The sequence below is a fragment of the Cydia splendana genome, chromosome 5, assembly GCF_910591565.1.
Source record: "Cydia splendana chromosome 5, ilCydSple1.2, whole genome shotgun sequence".
Taxonomy (NCBI): Eukaryota; Metazoa; Arthropoda; class Insecta; order Lepidoptera; family Tortricidae; genus Cydia; species Cydia splendana.
The window spans coordinates 3,010,104-3,029,082 of NC_085964.1; the positions used below are offsets into that span (position 1 = coordinate 3,010,104).

Consider the following 18,979-nt stretch of genomic DNA (forward strand, 5'->3'; position numbering starts at 1 on the left):
ACGGCTGTAGAACTTATGTACGAAATATTATTTGATATTTACCAGTCGCTTTTCGGTGAAGGTAATCCTAATAAGGCCTAGTTTACCCTCAGGGTTGGAAGGTCAGATGGCAGTGGCTTTCGTAAAAACTAGCGCCTATGCCAAATTCTTGGAATTAGTTGCCAAACGGATCCCAGGCTCCCATGAACCGTGGCAAAATGCCGGGAAAACGCGAGGAAGAAGAAGAAGTATTTGAGTTTGTAGTTCAGTATTGCAAATATGTATGTAGGTACTAAAAATTCTACCACGTACGTTTTCCGTTCCATAAGGATCGAATTCGAATGCCACACAGGGTGTTCCAAGCGTACGTCGCTCAAATGTACAGGGTGATGCGATTCCGGCCAGGTCGCCGTGTGATTGGCCATTACCTCCCTGCGAGCGGCACCTGGTTCCTACAATCTTCTTTATTTAAACCGACATATAGGCTTGTAGCTTGATTATTTTTTACAAAATTCGTAGTGCTAGTAGGCGAAAGACGTGTCAGTAAAATTAATTGTTTACATTTTGGTTGCATTTAGCTAAAGCCTGACAACAGTTTATTTGACCCTCGGCATTTTGCGGATTTTCAATGGTACTAATTTCTTTTACTGGCAACAAGTACTCTTTGACAACGAACGTTGGCTGTCATCGAGTGTCACCGATGTAAACAAACGGAAAATATCTACGAATATATTCAAATATAAACGGTTTTATTACAAAAATGATGCGAACCAAAGATGCGAAAAAATTGTAGTGAATGCAATCAAATACTTACAGCTTAAAAAAGACGAAGAATTACATGGCATTCCAATAAACAATGTTTTGAAGTTGGTTGTTGACATGACCGGTATTGACATTTTATAGTGCGGTTTTATTGAACTGGTTAGTTGTTTGGTTTAAATTTAATATGGGGCATTACCTATGAAAAGGGACCTTATTGTCGATGGCGCTTACGCCGCACAGCGTCGCGCGGCATTGAATTTATATCGGAGCATCGTTCATAATGGCGTAAGCGCCATCGACAATAAAGTCCCTTTTCATAGATAACGTCACATATTTCATTGAAGGTTTATGTAGATCGACGATAAAAATCCTAATAATCGAATTGGAGACTGAACGTTTTATAATCGAGGTTGGTGGTCCTGAAAGCGACAAAACATCTGATGAAAATCAGACTTCGTCGAGTCAGAAAACGAAGAATATATTAATATTGAATATTTAGAATCAGATTTTGAGGAATAGGTAAATTGAAAGAACCGAATTCTCTGTAAGCAATGTTTCTGACATTATACGAGTATCAACATGAAGCCAATGCTCACTACCCCGACTATACATGACGTACGCACAGTATTGCCATACGTAAGCTGTTTGCAGCGACACTATCTCAGGGTTAAATAAACTGTTGTCAGGCTTTACATGATATGGCATAGATACCTATAAATTTTTCAATATTTAATTACTTACCCGACTACGCCAAATCATAAAAAAAGGGTTATGATTTTTAGCGGTAATTCTGGGTAGTAAATGGGCAATTCTATTTAAAGTTGTACCAAATTTTTTATTTTTACTCCCCAAAATTTTTGGTCCGTTTGGTTACGGTTTTCAATACAACCTTCTATTACCGTAACTAAACGGACAACAAAAATTTGTATGAAATTTTGGTGACACTCTTTTTCTTGTAATTAGGATCGAAAGGGCTCGTGGTTCTGAGTGGAAATAATATAAAAATCTAAAATGCAAGGGGGGGGGGGGGTACAGCTCTAAATAGAAATGTCAAAATTTGTATGTTTGTTCATTAGTCCCTCATAACTTCTAAAGTACCTTTTTTTATAATTTACTGATCGGCAATTGGCCCTAATCACACCTGATGGAAAGTGAAGACAGAGCCTAAGATGGAGCTCACCGGTTCAGTAATAGCCTTTACCAACCACCAGTACCAGTATAGTAGAGTTAGACCAAGAAAAGTCTACAACGATTTTGAAAGCACATGCAGTGCAAGTCTTATTTCAAAGCTTCTATGAAATTATGATGTATAATGTATAAATGAAACTTGCACTGCGTATACCATCAAAATCGTTGCAGACTTTTGATGGTCTAACTCTAGTAACCTTACTATCTTCTAGTACCTTAAATCTTAATATTTATTAAGATTTCCTAACGCAGTAATCGATTCACATCACGTTTGTATTAAGTTGTAAGTCAAACCAAACACATTTTTATGGAATAATATTTATTTTGTAAAAAAAATATTGCAATTTTTGCTGCGCATTCCGCAAGTATAAATAAATATATTGATATAACATCTCACAAATTTTATGCTTTACACTTTTACCTAGATGTATATGATTTATATGATGATAAATATATGATGTTTTTTTTGCTTTATACGTTTTTGAGCGCGATTTTCAGTAGTCCGGTCATCGTTTAGGAATTTGACCTATTATTTTTTAGATAAGTAAGTGGTCGTTAAGGACATGTTGACTAATGTTTAATATTTCTACTATATATTCTATAGATGTCGCTACTACTTCGAAATACTTCACAGGTTATGATCAAGCGTATCTTCAAATAACACCCTTAGCGAGGTCACAATGTTCGACTGGCCAACGAGGGATATGAGCTAAAACCTGCTTCACCTTAAGTGTCCTATTTTCGTATTCACAATACAAATCCTTTGCATTTTTGACTATCCAATCGTAGAAGTACGGCACGTGGGTGTATGCGATGGTGTGATTTGTAAACACTCTTCTTTTGAAGGAAACAATTCCGATCTGGATGTTACCGTTGATTACTAGGGGGCTGCCGGAGTCTCCTCTGGAAACATGTATCAAAAAACTTATTAATGTAGTCAGTGAAATTGTTACTTTACCTGTTAAAAAACCAAAACACCAAGTTTAACGAAATCGTGACTACTTTGAAAAAAAAAACTCGTATCTTGTTCTGTCAATCAAAAGAAAACTGTGGTAACTATGTATGGGATGCATACTGAGTTACAGTAAAGGGCCATAAAGTTTGCACATCGGAATTTCGGCTTCGTAGAGCGTTGTCTCTTTCATTCTCGTTGCCTCCAATATTCTCTTTCTAAATACCGATGTGCAAACTTTATGGCCCTTTACTGTAAGAACTGCGTTTTAACTTTGAGTAGCAGTACGAGATATGAGATTTTTTCCAAAGTACTGACGAAATGTAGCTCTTTATGAGTGACACGACACTATTCTTTTGAGCGTTGACTTCTAGTCAGCGCTATGGAAAATGGCATCGCTGCGCAGTTACGTCAACGTTGCGTCAACGTTGCGTCGAGCATCAGCCATGGAGTTGATTAGGCGCCGACGCTCCGGAGACGCTATAGGGCACTCCACGGCCTTATATTGTATTAATGTGTTAACGTATAGGCACAAAGCTTACTTCTCAGGATAACCGTCACCGTCTGTGTCTTTTCCGCAAATCATTCCTATCGGTACTTCTGTATTACCCAGTTGTTTAGCACATTCGTTTCGATCTAACACTAATTGAGGAGTATGTTTTAGGACATCACCTCTGGTACCTTTGGACTGAAAAATAAAAATCAGCTATGTATTACAGTACGTTATATGCAGGTCTTAAAATGTAACTGTATTATCTTATCAATATTGTGTAACAAATTATTTTTTTAACATGACGGAGGCACGGGCGACGGCAATGGGCATAGTACCTCAATGTATTACTTCACAGTGATTTGTTGTAAAATAAAAGATCACATCCTTTCAAAACAACACATCCTTTCTTTATTTCACAAAAGTAAGCTTCTAATGAAACATAAGAAATCAAAATAACACTTGGAATAAAACACTTAGCTAAATGGATAAAGAACGTTGAATTCTATAAGCTTTCAGAATAATCCTTCAGGTATAAGCCTTCAGGAACGTGGCGAGTTAGGCACGAGGTTGGCTAACGAGTACATCCGATCTCTAGCGCGGTCCGATCAAGACTCCCCACCAGCGGCGGAGCCTCGCTGCTCCAGTCCTCCCGCCTCAACGTCAAGTTGGTCAACCTGCTTGACCAGTCTACCAACATAACGACAAAAATGGCAACTCGTGCCTACCTTCACCCAAGAGAAACCTCTTGACGTGCCAAAGCCTTCTATCTGTCATCTTAGTTCAACAATACGCTAATAGACGGCGTTACTCTCTACGTTATGAATTTCGTTACAACTTCCAAACAGCAAACATTGCTAGTAGCCAAACATTGCTAATCAATTGTATACAGGCGTCTAAAACTATGAACTGTAACGCTGCAATACGTCCTTCTGGAGGCACGCCCCGACAAACATAATTATTTAAAAATTCCAAACACTTACATAAATACGTAAAATTTTAACGAAATAAACAAGCTCAATTTAGACTTAGAAGTAGACCAAAAATTTGCGACGTCCCACAAGGAAGTGACTTCAAGCTATTACTTGATTTAATTTAATTTAATCAGACAGTAAAAGCCGAAGAACATTTAAACACAAAACAGTTGAACTTACATCTATCCAGCCCCATCCAGCTACAACTGCCAATGTATTGTTAGGTGGAAATTTCATCAAAATAATTCTTTTCACTGCCCTCCCAAAAACCAGTTCTGTTTCCAATCTCAAAAGAGCGATGTCATTTTGGTGACTGGTTGGATAGTAATCTTCATGTTTTTTGTAACTGATGACTTTATTTTCAAATCCTGAATATTTACGTATTGAACCAGAATAAGCGTTGACTGTAAACGGATCGCAATTCTTAAAGCAATGCGCTGCGGTTAATAATATTACTTGATTCAGTATAGATGCTCCACAGCTTGAATTTCTAACAATGTTACAACTTTTACTGATATATACCGCAAAAGGAAAACTTTCTATTTTAGAGAAAAATCCCCCGACAATGTTCCCTGTCATAACATGGTCTTTACGCGCATTAATTAACTGAAATACAATATACAAGAGTATAATAATAAGCACGGTTTTTACAGTCATTTCTCTGCAGTTTCGATTTGAGGTAATTTTAACGCTCCACGATAATTACTGAACAGAAACGTGGCGATAAGACGTCCATTTAATTGCAGTAAAATGCCTTGATATCAAATGTCAAGAGCTACTTAGGGGCTATTCATAAATTACGTCATTTCAAATTAGGGGGGGGGGGGGGGTCTGGACATCGGATGACGGTAGCATGAAGTAGGAGGAAATGGGGTCATTTGAAGCATGATTTTTGGATGATTATAGGGGGGGGGGGGGGGTCAAAAATCGTCAAAAATCGATGACGTAATTTATGGACAGCCCCTTACAGGTGCCACCATTGATATCGTAAATGGCCGAGGCAACAAGGCACTTTTCCATTTTTTATAGATATGACGGTAACGGAATGAAAAGAACGAAATCGGTACCTATGTAATTTTTTGACACTTTTTTTTGATCGAATGAGCTCTTGAATCTAATTAGCAACAATATAAAAAATTTAGAGAAAAAAGTGTACATCTCGTAAATTTGTAAAGCGGCGATGGAGTGGCGCTAAGATCGCGTAGCTAGCAAATTCGATTAATAAAACACTATCTCCCTCTCAGCCGGTAGTGCCTAATTAGAATGAGACGCTAAGTTTGTTCATTAACTGTAACAAGATTGCCCCTTTGAAGACGGGAAATATTAAATGTACAAAAAGAATATGTTGTTTTAAGAGCGTTTTCTAAGTTGAGTTTAGTTTGACGATCTTGTGTTATGAGTTATGAATAATATCTGGGAGACCGCGCTTTGCTCGGAAAACATATAAAAACTCAAAGATGCGCGTTTTCCCAGAGATAAGACCTAACTAGATCGATTCTTCACCCCCGAAAACCCCCATACAGCAAAATTCATCGAAATTGTTAGAGCCGTTTCCGCGATAACCGAAATACATGGGGGTGCGTATCATAATGAATACGAACTTTTGGTATAATTTCAGTTTACAAATAAACTAATTACATTTAATATAACATTCATTACGCATACCTATAAATTAAAATAATGAATAACATCTTATATAAGTATCTGAACAAAACATCAGTAAAATTATTTGGATAGCTCAGTATTTCATAGGTCATTGAAACTAATTACTGTCAGAAAAGTAGGTTAGGTTAGAACTGTGACTCTCCAGAAAAAAAAACTGCTACCAGAAAAGTAGGTTAGGTTAGGTTAGTACTGTGACTCCCCAGAAAAAGAAACTACTACCGGAAAAGTAGGTTAGGTTAGGTTAGAACTGTGACCCCTCAGAGAAAGAAACTGCTACCAGAAAAGTAGGTTTCGTTAGGTTAGAACTGTGACTCCCCAGAAAAAGAAACTGCTACCAGAAAAGTAGGTTAGGTTAGGTTAGAACTGTGACTCCTCAGAAAAAGAAACTGCTACCAGAAAAGTAGGTTAGGTCAGGTTAGAACTGTGACCCCTCAGAGAAAGAAACTGCTACCAGAAAAGTAGGTTAGGTTAGGTTAGAATTGTGACTCCACGGAAAAAAAACTGTTACCAGAAATGTAGGTTAGGTTAGGTTAGAACTGTAACCCCTCAGAGAAAGAAACTGCTACCAGAAAAGTAGGTTAGGTTAGGTTAGAACTGTGACCCCTCAGAGAAAGAAACTGTTACCAGAAAAGTAGGTTAGGTTAGGTTAGAACTGTGACCCCTCAGAGAAAGAAACTGCTACCAGAAAAGTAGGTTAGGTTAGAACTGTGACCCCTCAGAGAAAGAAACTGCTACCAGAAAAGTAGGTTAGGTTAGGTTAGATAGTAAGTAGTAGATAATCGGCACATTTTCCTTGTTTTTGAAAATACCGGGATCCCGGTATTGCATTAAAAAATACCGGTATGTAAAAATGCGTTTAAATAGACGGGATCCCGGTATTTCGGGATCCCGGGATCCCGGTATTGGAAGCCCTAGTGGGAATATTCATTGCATGTAAAAAATACGCAAGTAATTATAGCGGGTTAGCACTGATTGACTAGCACGTTATCTTTTCGCGGATTAGTAAATAAATATTTTGGGTTTAATAGTTAATATGCATTTCCGCAAAGTAAAGCCTGATTCTATTCATTATAGAAAATTTACCTCAAATAAAATTCCATCATACTAAACAATATCACTGCGAAAGGAGTTGCCACACAAACTTACCTAATTTGAATAAAAAATACATCAAACAAAGGACTTCATGTATGAAATTACAATTTAAAATATCATCTACTCTAACTGTGAGTGGAAACAGTTGCATAGATATTGGACATTATTCGAGGTAAGTATTTTAAAATAAATTGTACAAAATGTAGAAAAAATGCATTCGGTGTGTTGAAATGAGTGAGGTGGGTGAGGTTGAAGTTGACTTAAATTAAAATAAAACTACTTGTAGACCAATTACAAAAAGGTCGGTCGTCTTCTTCCTCGCGTTATCCCGGCATTTTGCCACGGCTCATGGGAGCCCCTGGGGTCCGCTTGACAACTAATCCCAACAATTGACGTAGGCACTACTTTTCACGAAAGCGACTGCCATCGGACCTTCCGACCAAAAGGGGAAACTATGCTTTATTGGGATTAGTCCGGTTTCCTCACGATAATTTCCTTCGCCGAAAAGCAAATGGTAAATATCAAATGATATTTCGTAAATAAGTTCCGAAAAACTCTTTGGTACGAGCCGGGGTTTGAACCCGCGACCTCCGGATTGAAAACACGCTCTTACCACTAGGCCACCAACGCTTCTATGCCACCAAAAAAAAAACGGTCGGGCGTAGAAAATGAAAATTGTAACAAACTGTTGAATTAGGATAGACAATAAACTGATATACCTTGCCGTGTCTTCAAAACAATTAACACTCTTATCATTTAACACAAAATACAATTATGGACATGTCTTAGAAAAATACAACCAATTCAACAGATTATATAATCATTTTCTCGTCAATGATAATTCAAAATTAAATGTGACTTCGGTAATGAATAAGATTCTCATACTTTAATACTTTTTTGTATTTTTTCTCAATGCGTTTAGCCGCTTGTTAATTATATTGATCATCAATATTTTACTTCAATGATCATTTGATCAATGACATTTTTTTGATCGTATCTACAAATTGATTGTCTGAGATAGCGGCAGCCATACAAACAAAAAGATGTGCGTGTATACGGTGACAACAAAAATTGGTCGGTAAAATTATTATTATTTTAACAGCCGTTTGAAAAACAGTATGCGGTGACAAAAAAGTTTGACTTTGAGGTATTATTTTAAAAGCCTTTTTTCTATCAATCTGCCTTTAATACGAATTCGATCTTATTTAGTATCTGTAAATCAAACGTGATAGGAACCCTATAACTTTCAACTTTGGCCAAATCGTTATTGTTATTTAAAACCATCAAATGAGACTATAGTCTATTTTACGTATTTTTTTATAAAAAATATGAAATATGGATAAACTTATTTGATCCAATTCCGCGATACAAGCTTGCCTAGTGCGGTTATAAATGTTTATCAACTTTGATTGTAATAACTTTAGCTTATTTTTTTTTTCATTTTTCATTAGAAACTGACCTTATCGACAACCAACAAGATTTTAAGCTGAAAAAATAAAAAAAATCACATTAAATATATGTTTTTGAGATGTAAAATAAATGACAAAATAGAGCATTATGATTTAATCTTGTAGCACTATTAAGTCTCATACAAATATTAAAATGTCAATAAGGATTTATAAAAGCAAACTAGCCCCCACAATTTAAAAACAAATTATTCAAATAGCTTACAAAACGTAAAATTTTAACAGAATTACATTTGTATAACAGTCGTTTACATCCACGATCAAGGCATCCTTGAGGCCAATTCTGTATTAACAATTTGATATTTAATTTTATACATCATCATCTTCATCATCATTATTTATTCATGAACAATATTAATTGTGTATGAAATATAAAAATGTACAATTTTTTTATTTTTGCTTAACAAATAAAAAAAAACAATTATCTTAAAAATAAACAGTATTAAAACGGATACCACGCGGTGCCCGAGTATCAGTTGCCAAATCCTTGAGCCATTCAATCAAAACAATCCTATCAGATAACTCCACGCACAATTGGGAGCACTTACTTTCATTCACTTTTAAAGTCCTCCATATAAGTTCTGATAAACATTCAAAATCACTCACGAAAATAGTAAAAGACAACTGATAAAGCGATATTTCATTTCAGCTCACTTCTCACAATTTTAGGAACTCCAACAACAATTTATTTAAAAAAGTAGAGACTAAAGTGTCTGATGGCGACATAAAGGGTGCCGCCCGCTTGCTGTTTTCTGACGATGCAGTAGCCCCATCTAACTCTGACACCCTCACAGCTCTACACAGCAAGCATCCACCTCCAGCTACAAACCTTTGCCTGCCTGATCCCCCACTACCTGGTGATCCAAACCTTATTGCTACCACACAGGATGTCCTTGGAGCCGTAATGTCTTTCCCCAATGGCTCTGCGGGAGGTCTGGATGGCCTGACGCCTCAGCACCTGAAGGATTTCCTGTGCAGCGGTTGTGGTGAAACTGGCGAAATTCTCTTAAAAGACCTGACGGGTCTTGTGAATATCATGCTGGCCGGTCAGGTCCCAGACGGCATCAGGGACGTCCTGTATGGAGCCAACCTTTGTGCTTTAACAAAAAAAGATGGGGGCATCCGTCCCATTGCAGTTGGCGCCACGCTCCGACGTCTTGCCGCCAAAATTGCCTGCCGCTCCATCCTTTCCAAGCTCACCCCAGAACTTCAGCCTATCCAACTGGGGTTTGACTCAAAAAGTGGATGTGAAGCCGCCGTGCATGCTGTGCGAACATTTCTTGAGCATAATGCAGGAGAGGTCCTGCTGAAGGTGGATGTTTGCAATGCCTTCAATTCCGTAGACCGGGGCGCCTTGTTGACCCAAATAAAAGACCAAATTCCTTTGATATATAAATTCCTTTGGCAATGCTATAGTTCGCCTTCAAAATTATTATATAAAACTAACGTTCTAGCATCTTCTGTAGGCTGTCAACAAGGCGACCCGCTCGGCCCGGCAATTTTTAGCCTCGCTATACATCCCATTATTAAGAAACTAAATTCAAAATTGAACATATGGTATTTAGATGACGGGACCCTCGGCGGCGAAGCGATTTCCGTCCTCGAAGATTTAAAAAAAATCAACATAGACCTGAAAGAAATTGGCCTCTCGCAAAATTTTTCTAAGTGCGAACTTTTTATTACAGATTCCTGTCCGGACAAGGAAAATACAATCAACCTTTTTACACAACTCGCCCCTGGTATCAAAATTATAAACAAAGAATCGCTTCACCTCCTTGGCTGTCCCGTCTTAGACCAATCCTTTGAAAATTTCGTTGACTCAAAAATTCAAAATTTTACAGCGACATCACACCGCCTGGCCAAAATTAATCTACATTCAGCCTATTCGATCGTTAAGCATTGTCTTTTAGTTCCAAAATTCACGTATATTCTTCGCGGAACCCATCTTTGGAAACACCCCAATTTGGTCTCAAAATTAGACACATTAGTAGTTGAAACACTCACATCCATCTTTAACATCTCTTTTGACGAAAGGTCTTGGACCCAGGCTAGCCTGCCCATTAGGTTTGGCGGCCTGGGCATCCGCAAAATTTCTTGTGTATCTTTATCTGCGTTCTTGTCCTCGGTGCATGGTGCTCAAAGCCTTATAGGGAAAATACTAGATCCTTCTATTGGATCTATGGAGGCCGCACACTGCTCCGAGGCCAAGAACGTCTGGTCTATAACCTGTCCCAACACAGACCTGCCTGAAAATCCCTGCTCGCAGAGGCAGTGGGACGAGCCGATCTGTCAACTAGTACGGAAAAACCTTTTAGATACGTCACCTAGTTCGACAGACCGAGCTCGTCTCCTTGCGACTGCAGAGTGGGAGTCAGGGCTGTGGCTGCAGGCGCTACCCTCTCCAAACATTGGGACTTTTCTAGACAACACTACCTTCCGCCTAGCAGCTAGCTTACGTGTAGGGGCATCTACCAATCAGCCACATCGCTGTCAATGTGGCACCACGGTGGACATTCTTGGCCACCATGGCCTCTCATGTGTTCGAAGCGCCGGCAGGATTCCCCGCCATGCCAGTATAAATGATGTCATCCGTCGGGCTCTTGTTAGTGCCAAAGTACCTGCAGTCCTCGAGCCCAGCGGTCTGGCCAGAGATGATGGCAAGAGGCCCGACGGATTGACACTGGTGCCTTGGAGCATGGGTCGGCCGCTAGTTTTGGACGCTACTTGCGTTGATACCCTGGCACCGTCCCATGTTCCAAGCACCAAAGATTCTGCTGGCGCTGCGGCTTCCTCAGCCGAGAGCCTCAAGCGCCGGAAATATGCCGCTCTGGGAAGCAGCTACATATTTCCGGCGTTTGGTGTCGAAACATTGGGGCCGTGGGGGCCAAGTGCGCGTCGACTGTACAAAGACTTGTCGGCGCGCCTAATAGAGGCTTCTGCTGGGCACCTTGCCCATTGACAGCGATCTGGGCCAAATTTTTTATCTTTAGATTTTTAAGTTTTATTATGTTTGTTTATTTCTTTCTTTGTTTTTACCAAATAAAATCTTACCGTATTAACAGAATTAATATTTTCAAAAGCATGAATATATTACAAAATGTCAAACAATAATAAATTATATGTAAGTGCTTAATGGAATAGTAAAAAACAAACTAAAATACAATCATTATTAAAAAAAAAACAACTTATACCTATGTCAAAACTACAACTAGGGGATAATTATGTACAACTAGGGGACAAATCAAAATTATTTAGGTATTAAATATTTTTATTATTTCTGTTTTTTAGTCACACTATTCAATATGAATTATGAAATGAAATATATGTCATATACTGAAGAGAAAGCGATCCTGTCCTCCGGTGGCCGAGGCCGGAATCGAAACCAGCGTCTTCAAGCAAGCACAGACTGCTCGCCGTTTAGAATTGATTAAAGGCGCTTAGCTTTTCACAGATTGTATATACTAGAAAATTTGAGACGGGTACCGCCGTAGCCGGGTAGTCTAGTGGTCAGGTCATTAGCCGCGGCTGAAGACGCCAGTTTGATAGCGGCCTCGGCCACCGGAGGGTTAGGTAACTTTTCTTTAGTACCTATATGACATCTATATCAATTTATAATTATTCATTGATTTATTCAGAGACCATACTTTTATATCCACAACGCGGGCTTCGTCTGGTGAACACAAATTTACAATCAGCTACAGGTAGGGTTTGCAATCCGGATCCGAAATGTATGAAATTATCCGGATCTGGATCCGGATCCGCGGATCTTCCCATACATTTTGGATCCGTCGTGCAAACCCTAGCTAAAGGCATCGTCACAAAAAACTACAGCGATAAAGTCCGCAATAGGCTTCGTCAACTATTTATAATTTGATATTTTTCACCTTATTATAATTTTCTCACTTATAAGTGCGCGTAAGATGCCATGATGATTCAAGACCATATCATATTTTCGTAACAAAATCAGCCTCCTTATCCTTAATATATTCAAAGATGGATATCTACAAGTGTCGGGTGTCCATAAACAAGTAAAGTTTTACTGGGACCCGCGGGGGGCGAGAAAAAGGTCCCGGAATGTTGAGGGTGAAGGTATGTTGTCACAGTTACAGGTGTCAAGGGCAGTATCTTATCTATTTTTAGTAGACATTCGGAGCCCTCGCCAGACAAAGAATGATGGAATTTGGAGCAGGATATCTGGAACCAAAGGACTTCAAAACGCTACCCATGAGCTCCATCATCCAGCACATGAATATAGTGGGAAAAGCTCTTAAGTAGTTGACCGATCTTTTCTAGGGGGTAATTGCACAGAAGATTCCTATGGGTGGAAGTGTTCCGCAAGGGCCCCCGAAAATAATAAGATAAGATAAGACATTCGGATAGTAGCAGGCTCCCCAAGTGAACCGCGGCAAAATCCTGATGGGACTACGGTAGGAGGATGATTTTTTTTTAATAGATAGTGACAGATATTAATTACCGTAAAACGGGGTGAGTAGGTTTCGCGGGGAGAGTTGGGTTATGAATGGGGAGAGAAGGGTTGAGAGGGGGGTGAGAAGGGATTTTAAGGCTACTGCTACAAAAATAATGTATTCCAATTTAAAATGGAGCTATAGTAATACGCATAATAAATATAATAATAAAAAAATCGATCCAACAATCTTCCAAAATCACCTTTGTAGGAAAACCCCTCTCACCCCAAATACGAGGCACTACGGGGTGAGGTGGGTTTTCCTCTTTACCGTCAAAATTATGAAATGGAACTACCCAAAATAAAATAAAAACTAAAATACAAACGTCCGGAACACTTATTATATATGTTACTGTAAAAGCCCGAAGTACGGCAAAACCTAGGTTTTACCGGTAAATCCTAGTTTTTACCGATGCCGATCGGTAAAAGCCCGAAATGTTAAATCTGACTAGTTTACTTCGGGCTTTTACCAACACCGATATGGTAAATCCTAGGTCTTACCACGGCGACCGGTAAAGTTTGAATCATGCACTGATTCTTGGATTATTAGATGATAATTTTTAAGAAAAAAAAACCGACTTCTATGGGGCCCGATGAAAGATTATGGTAGATGGTGCACTATGTAGAAAAGGAGGTAAAAACCACCCACTTTTCTAGTAGCATTTCGTTTCTGTAAGGGTCGCAGTTCTAACCTAACCTAACCCACTTTTGTTCGGTTCTGTGAGGATCGCAGGTCAAACCTAACCTAACCCACTTAACGGCGCATGCGGTGCGGTGTACGGGGGTTTGAGCGTGAGGGGTTGAGAATCAGTGCATGATTCAAACTTTACCGGTCGCCTTGGTAAGACCTAGGATTTACCATATCGGTTGGTAAAAGCCCGAAGTAAACTAGTAAGATTTAACATTTCGGGTTTTTACCGATCGGCATCGGTAAAACCTAGGTTTTATCGGTAAATCCTAGGTTTTGCCGTACTTCGGGCTTTTACAGTAACATATACACCATTCAGTTTTCATATGTAAAAATAAAATGTTATCGAGGTTTGAATTTTAGTTTTGACCCTACTCGTCCCATTTTACGGTACCGCGTTCCTGCCATGATTAGAAGATTATCACGTATACTATCCATGTACCGCTCGCGTACCAAAACGGATCGACGGCCTCGGTGTTGTCAAGAGACGGGAAGAAGACTGATGCAGTTAAAATGCTTTATTTTTTAACTGCGGCAGATATTAGGGCTTTCTTTATACCTGGACCTAAGTGCGTAAAAGAAAGGTTTTAGCCAGGCTTTCACGTGAAGTAGAAATATTTTACGTCTAGACGCGTAAAAACGTAAAGGATTTAGGTTTATCTACATCCAAGCTTTTATCTGGTGCTCTAAATTCAATATTTTATTTAATACTTTCTCTCATTACTTACTTATATAAATATATTTCGCTCATGTCGTTACTCAACATTTTATCTGTATCAAGTTCATACTCTATTAATCAATACCTTAATATTTCTACCTACATCAGGGATGCCAGTAAATCCTCGGCTTAATTAAAATTGTTACGCGTCCGCGTCTGCGTTATGATTTATTTGACAGCCCTAAGGGGAGCTGTACACGAGTGAGATGGGTGTGAATAACTTTGTAGACTGAATTGTAATAGCTACATTCTTGTTTATGGGTGTGATTTCTTCGAAGTTACATGGCTGGATAAAAAGGATTATGTACCTTACCTACAGAATAGTGCTTATATAGTTCTACACGACATTGTAGAAATTAAATAAAATTGAACTAAAGGGGCTCACTGATTACCAGTTCGCCGGACGATATCAGCCTGTCAGTTGTTCGGAACTGTCAAATTTTGCGTTTAACTGACAGGCTGATATCGTCCGGCGAACTGGTAATCAGTGGGCCCCTTAAAGGCGGATCATAGTGACATCAACAGTTAATTGTCTCAGCAGTCTCACATTTTGTAAACATGATATTTAATTTAAAATATTTGTTAAACTAGTTATTTTTCGAAGAAAATAAATAGTTAGCATCAAAATAAAACAAAACGTAGTTAAGCTCGGAAGATAACATTAAACGTGTTATTAAGGCGTTTGGCCAAAATTCCAAGATGGTGGATTGTGATCTGATTTAAAGATGTATATGAATCATCTGCAAAAATGACGGGCTAGTCATCTCTTAATAAATAACTTTGATCATCTAGCCCGCTTAGCAACTTCTGCTGCTCACTGTACAATTATTGATGAGAAACCGTAGTATTTTGATCTTCTTTTCCCATTGTTTTGAGGTGGAGGAACTAAAACTAGGTATAGAAAAGTGTATACTTATGTTAGGACACCGACTGTACAAATTAAGTGTCCTTACTATGAATTCCCGACGTTATACTGACTGCGTCGGTGTGCGTGCACCTTTAATGAGCTCGACACTAGTTATGTTATTTGTCGACGACTAATTCGGGTCGCTGGCAACTAGTATGCAGCTACTAAAACTACTATTTAGGTAAATAACCCTGAAAACGCAGAAAAAATCTACGAAATATTGTGATTGTTATAATAAACAGCGAAGCGTTAGGAAGCGGTGATGGCCGAGTGGATATGACGCCTGACTTTCAATCCGGAGGTCGCGGGTTTAAATCCTTGCTCGTACCAATGAGTTTTTCGGAACTTATGTACGAAATATGTTTTTTTTTTACCACTAGCTTTTCGGTGAAGGAAAACATTGTGAGGAAACCTGCATACATCTGCGAAGAAATTCAAAGGTGTATGTGAACTCCCCAATCCGCATTGGGCTAGTGAGGGGACTATTAGCCCAAGCCCTCTCGCGCTATTGCAAAATTATGAATCCTTTAGACTTCCTTTTTCATACAAAATAAATATTGCCTTCAATGTACGCTGACCTCAATGTGTTTGACATTGCTTGTCACACATTAAAATTAACAAATTTTGCAACACATTGCGTCTTTGAATAAACTTTAAAGTATAATAAAAATCAAAACATAAGTTGTTTTTAAAAGTTGCTAAACAAATGTTAGCTAGCCTACTGTTTAATTTATTGCTCCTGCGGTAACACCCGGTATAGGTATCTAGTTTTCGTTGCTAGAAACAGGCCGCTCAAATAAAATAAAGAAGGGAAGGGAATCCGTGTAAAAGCGAGTTTTGGTATAGTTGTAGGTAAAGGTGTGTATTCTGTCACCTTTGCCATATTAAGGTAATAATACGGAAAAATTAAAAATAAAACACAACACAGTAAAATAATATCTCCCTAATTAAAAGTCAGTCAATAAACAAGCTTTCGTGGTCCCTTTTTGTCGATCATCTAATTAACAACACATGTTTACGGGTGACGTCACATCCGTGACATGACCTATTCGTCATCTATTCCTGTCAAATGTCACGCTCTAATTGTAATGTCAACTGTCAACTGGGGCAAGGGTGATTTCGGAAGTGACGAGTTAATTATTATTTGTTGGTCAATAATTAAAAGAAAGTCTATCATAGAGCAATATTAATAATAAGTACGTTTTAGCATTGCTGCAGTGTTGAGGCAAGTGATGTCACTGTCAATTTCCTTAATTAAATTTTATTTATTTATTATCACATATAAAATATACACAAATACGGTCCACGCAAAATGTCAATACCACAAACATAAAAGTAATCCAATTTGTATGTAATAAGTTATCCGCAACGCTGGCTTCGTCAGATCTTCGTGCTTCTTTTAAAACTTTCGTCTTCTTCTTAGTTCTTAATAAATTTAGTGACGTGAAAATGACTGCCGCGATTAGAACATTCAATCCGTCACTCATTTTATCAAGGATATTGACAGTGACATTGTCCGCGTCAGCGCTGCAGCAGTAATGATACAACAGCAGCGGTATCATGGTCGCATTTTTATCAGCTATCATGCTATGCGTCACTTTCGCACTTACATATTTGTTAGAAGTGTTAGAACGTGTCAGGCATGGTGACAAATGATAAAGAGCCGACCATGATAGCCCTACAGGAATACTGGCTGCCGTCGTTATCAGAATTTCACTTTTATTCTACTGTTTCTATTGGTAAAATATTGATAGCTACGTACAGTCCGTGAGATCTTAGAAGAACCTTCGGGTCTCGGCTATAATCGGACGTAATCGTGTAATAGAAAATGACAGTTTCAATTACTTTGGTTGACGAATTAGTGGCAGTCCAACACTCAAAGAGTGCAGTCGTTTTTCTCGTCTTGAACTATATAGAGCAGTTAATACCACCATAATATATTCGTTATTATTTCATTAGATATTTAAAAAAAATGATTTTAATGGAGACACGTTTCAAAAAGGGTATATCTGTAAATAGTCAATCGCGGGAAATTGTATACAGGGTGTCCCAAACTTATGGGACATGAAGGGGAAGTACCTTAAATATCGTAGATAGTGTATTTTGCTCAAAGAAGACTTTATGTTACTTTTAAAAGTTAGTAATTCTGCATTCATAGTTTTCTAAAAATTACTTGCTTCGTCTGGGAATCGAACTGACTCAAATGTCAAAAAAAAAATCACCCTACTTTTATGATGCCAATCGAAAGAATAGCTAAAAAATAATAACTCTGCTTAAGTAACATTGTATTTTAAAAGAAAGGAACAACGTGAAATTAATCATTTTAATCAAATTAAAAACATACATGAAACTGCCCTAGTCAATTAAGTGGGTATTTTTTTGTAAATTAATTAATTAAATGCTCAAAATGTGATCCCTCTTGTCTTACGCAAATCGCCAATATTTTAATGAGTCCGCTGCCTGTTGAATTTCTTATCATTTTATGGTGAATTATTTCTTCTTTTGGGGATACGTGAAAGATAAGCTATACAAAAAGCGATACGAGAACGTGGGCGAGTTGCAAACAGAATTGTGCCATCACATTTTGAGCATTTAATTAATTAATTTACAAAAAAATACCCACTTAATTGACTACGGCAGTTTCATGTATGTTTTTAATTTGATTAAAATGATTAATTTCACGTTGTTCCTTTCTTTTAAAATACAATGTTACTTAAGCAGAGTTATTATTTTTTAGCTATTCTTTCGATTGGCATCATAAAAGTAGGATGATTTTTTTTTGACATTTAAGACGGTTCGATTCCCAGACGAAGCAAGTAATTTTTAGAAAATCTATGAATGCAGAATTACTAACTTTTAAAAATAACATAAAGTCTTCTTTGAGCAAAATACACTATCTACCATGGTATAATAATATACTCCGCCTGGTACTCCATTCCGAGATTCGCGTATGACCTAACTGACACGCGCCTACGTCATCATGCTGTTTACAGGTTCTCAAACTTTGAAATGTGGGAGAATTTTAACCAACGGTGAAAATTATTTTAACGGCATTAATTTTAAGTTATTCATGTAGAAACATAGTAAAATAAAACAAATCTAATGTATTAAATTAAACTTTATTTATCTATACAAGACAAACGTTTAAAAAACTAATTCACAGTTACACATTAATTACCAAGCTTACGACGTGAAAAGTTTGGAAAACACTGCGACTGCTGACACTGAGCGAGAAGGAAATAACAATTAACACGCGTTCGACAAGGATGACGGTCAGGGCATGAAGTTATCTAGATCCGAATTGTCAAATGTCCATAGCGCTATCCTGTGTTGCCAGTAGTATAAACAGAATTACCCGAAAGTCTGAAATTTCTTTCGTGAATCGGAAGATATTGCTAACGAGTAATTAAAAATGACGTGTTATTGTAAAATTTAAGCTAAAATACATATAAATGAAAATTATAAAATTATAAAGAAATATTTTAACTTATTAACCATAGGTATAATGTACCCATGTAACATGTTATGTTGAAATAAAGTGGCAATGTTATTGTGACGTAATCGCGTGTCACTCTGGGAATGGAAGACCATGTTTTATTAGACCATGCTATCTACGATATTTAAGGTACTTCC

General features: G+C 37.9%; 1 protein-coding gene across 1 annotated transcript; it reads right to left on the reverse strand.

Moving 5' to 3' along the window:
- Nucleotides 1–2,300: 2,300 nt before the first annotated feature.
- Nucleotides 2,301–5,037, reverse strand: LOC134791062 (trypsin alpha-4-like). Its single transcript, XM_063762094.1, has 3 exons — nucleotides 4,526–5,037; nucleotides 3,424–3,569; nucleotides 2,301–2,832 (listed from the first exon to the last, which is right to left on the reverse strand). Exons 1-3 carry the CDS (start codon nucleotides 5,000–5,002, stop codon nucleotides 2,583–2,585), a joined length of 873 nt encoding a protein of 290 aa, XP_063618164.1. The 5' UTR covers nucleotides 5,003–5,037; the 3' UTR covers nucleotides 2,301–2,582.
- Between the last annotated feature and the right edge of the window lie 13,942 nt (nucleotides 5,038–18,979).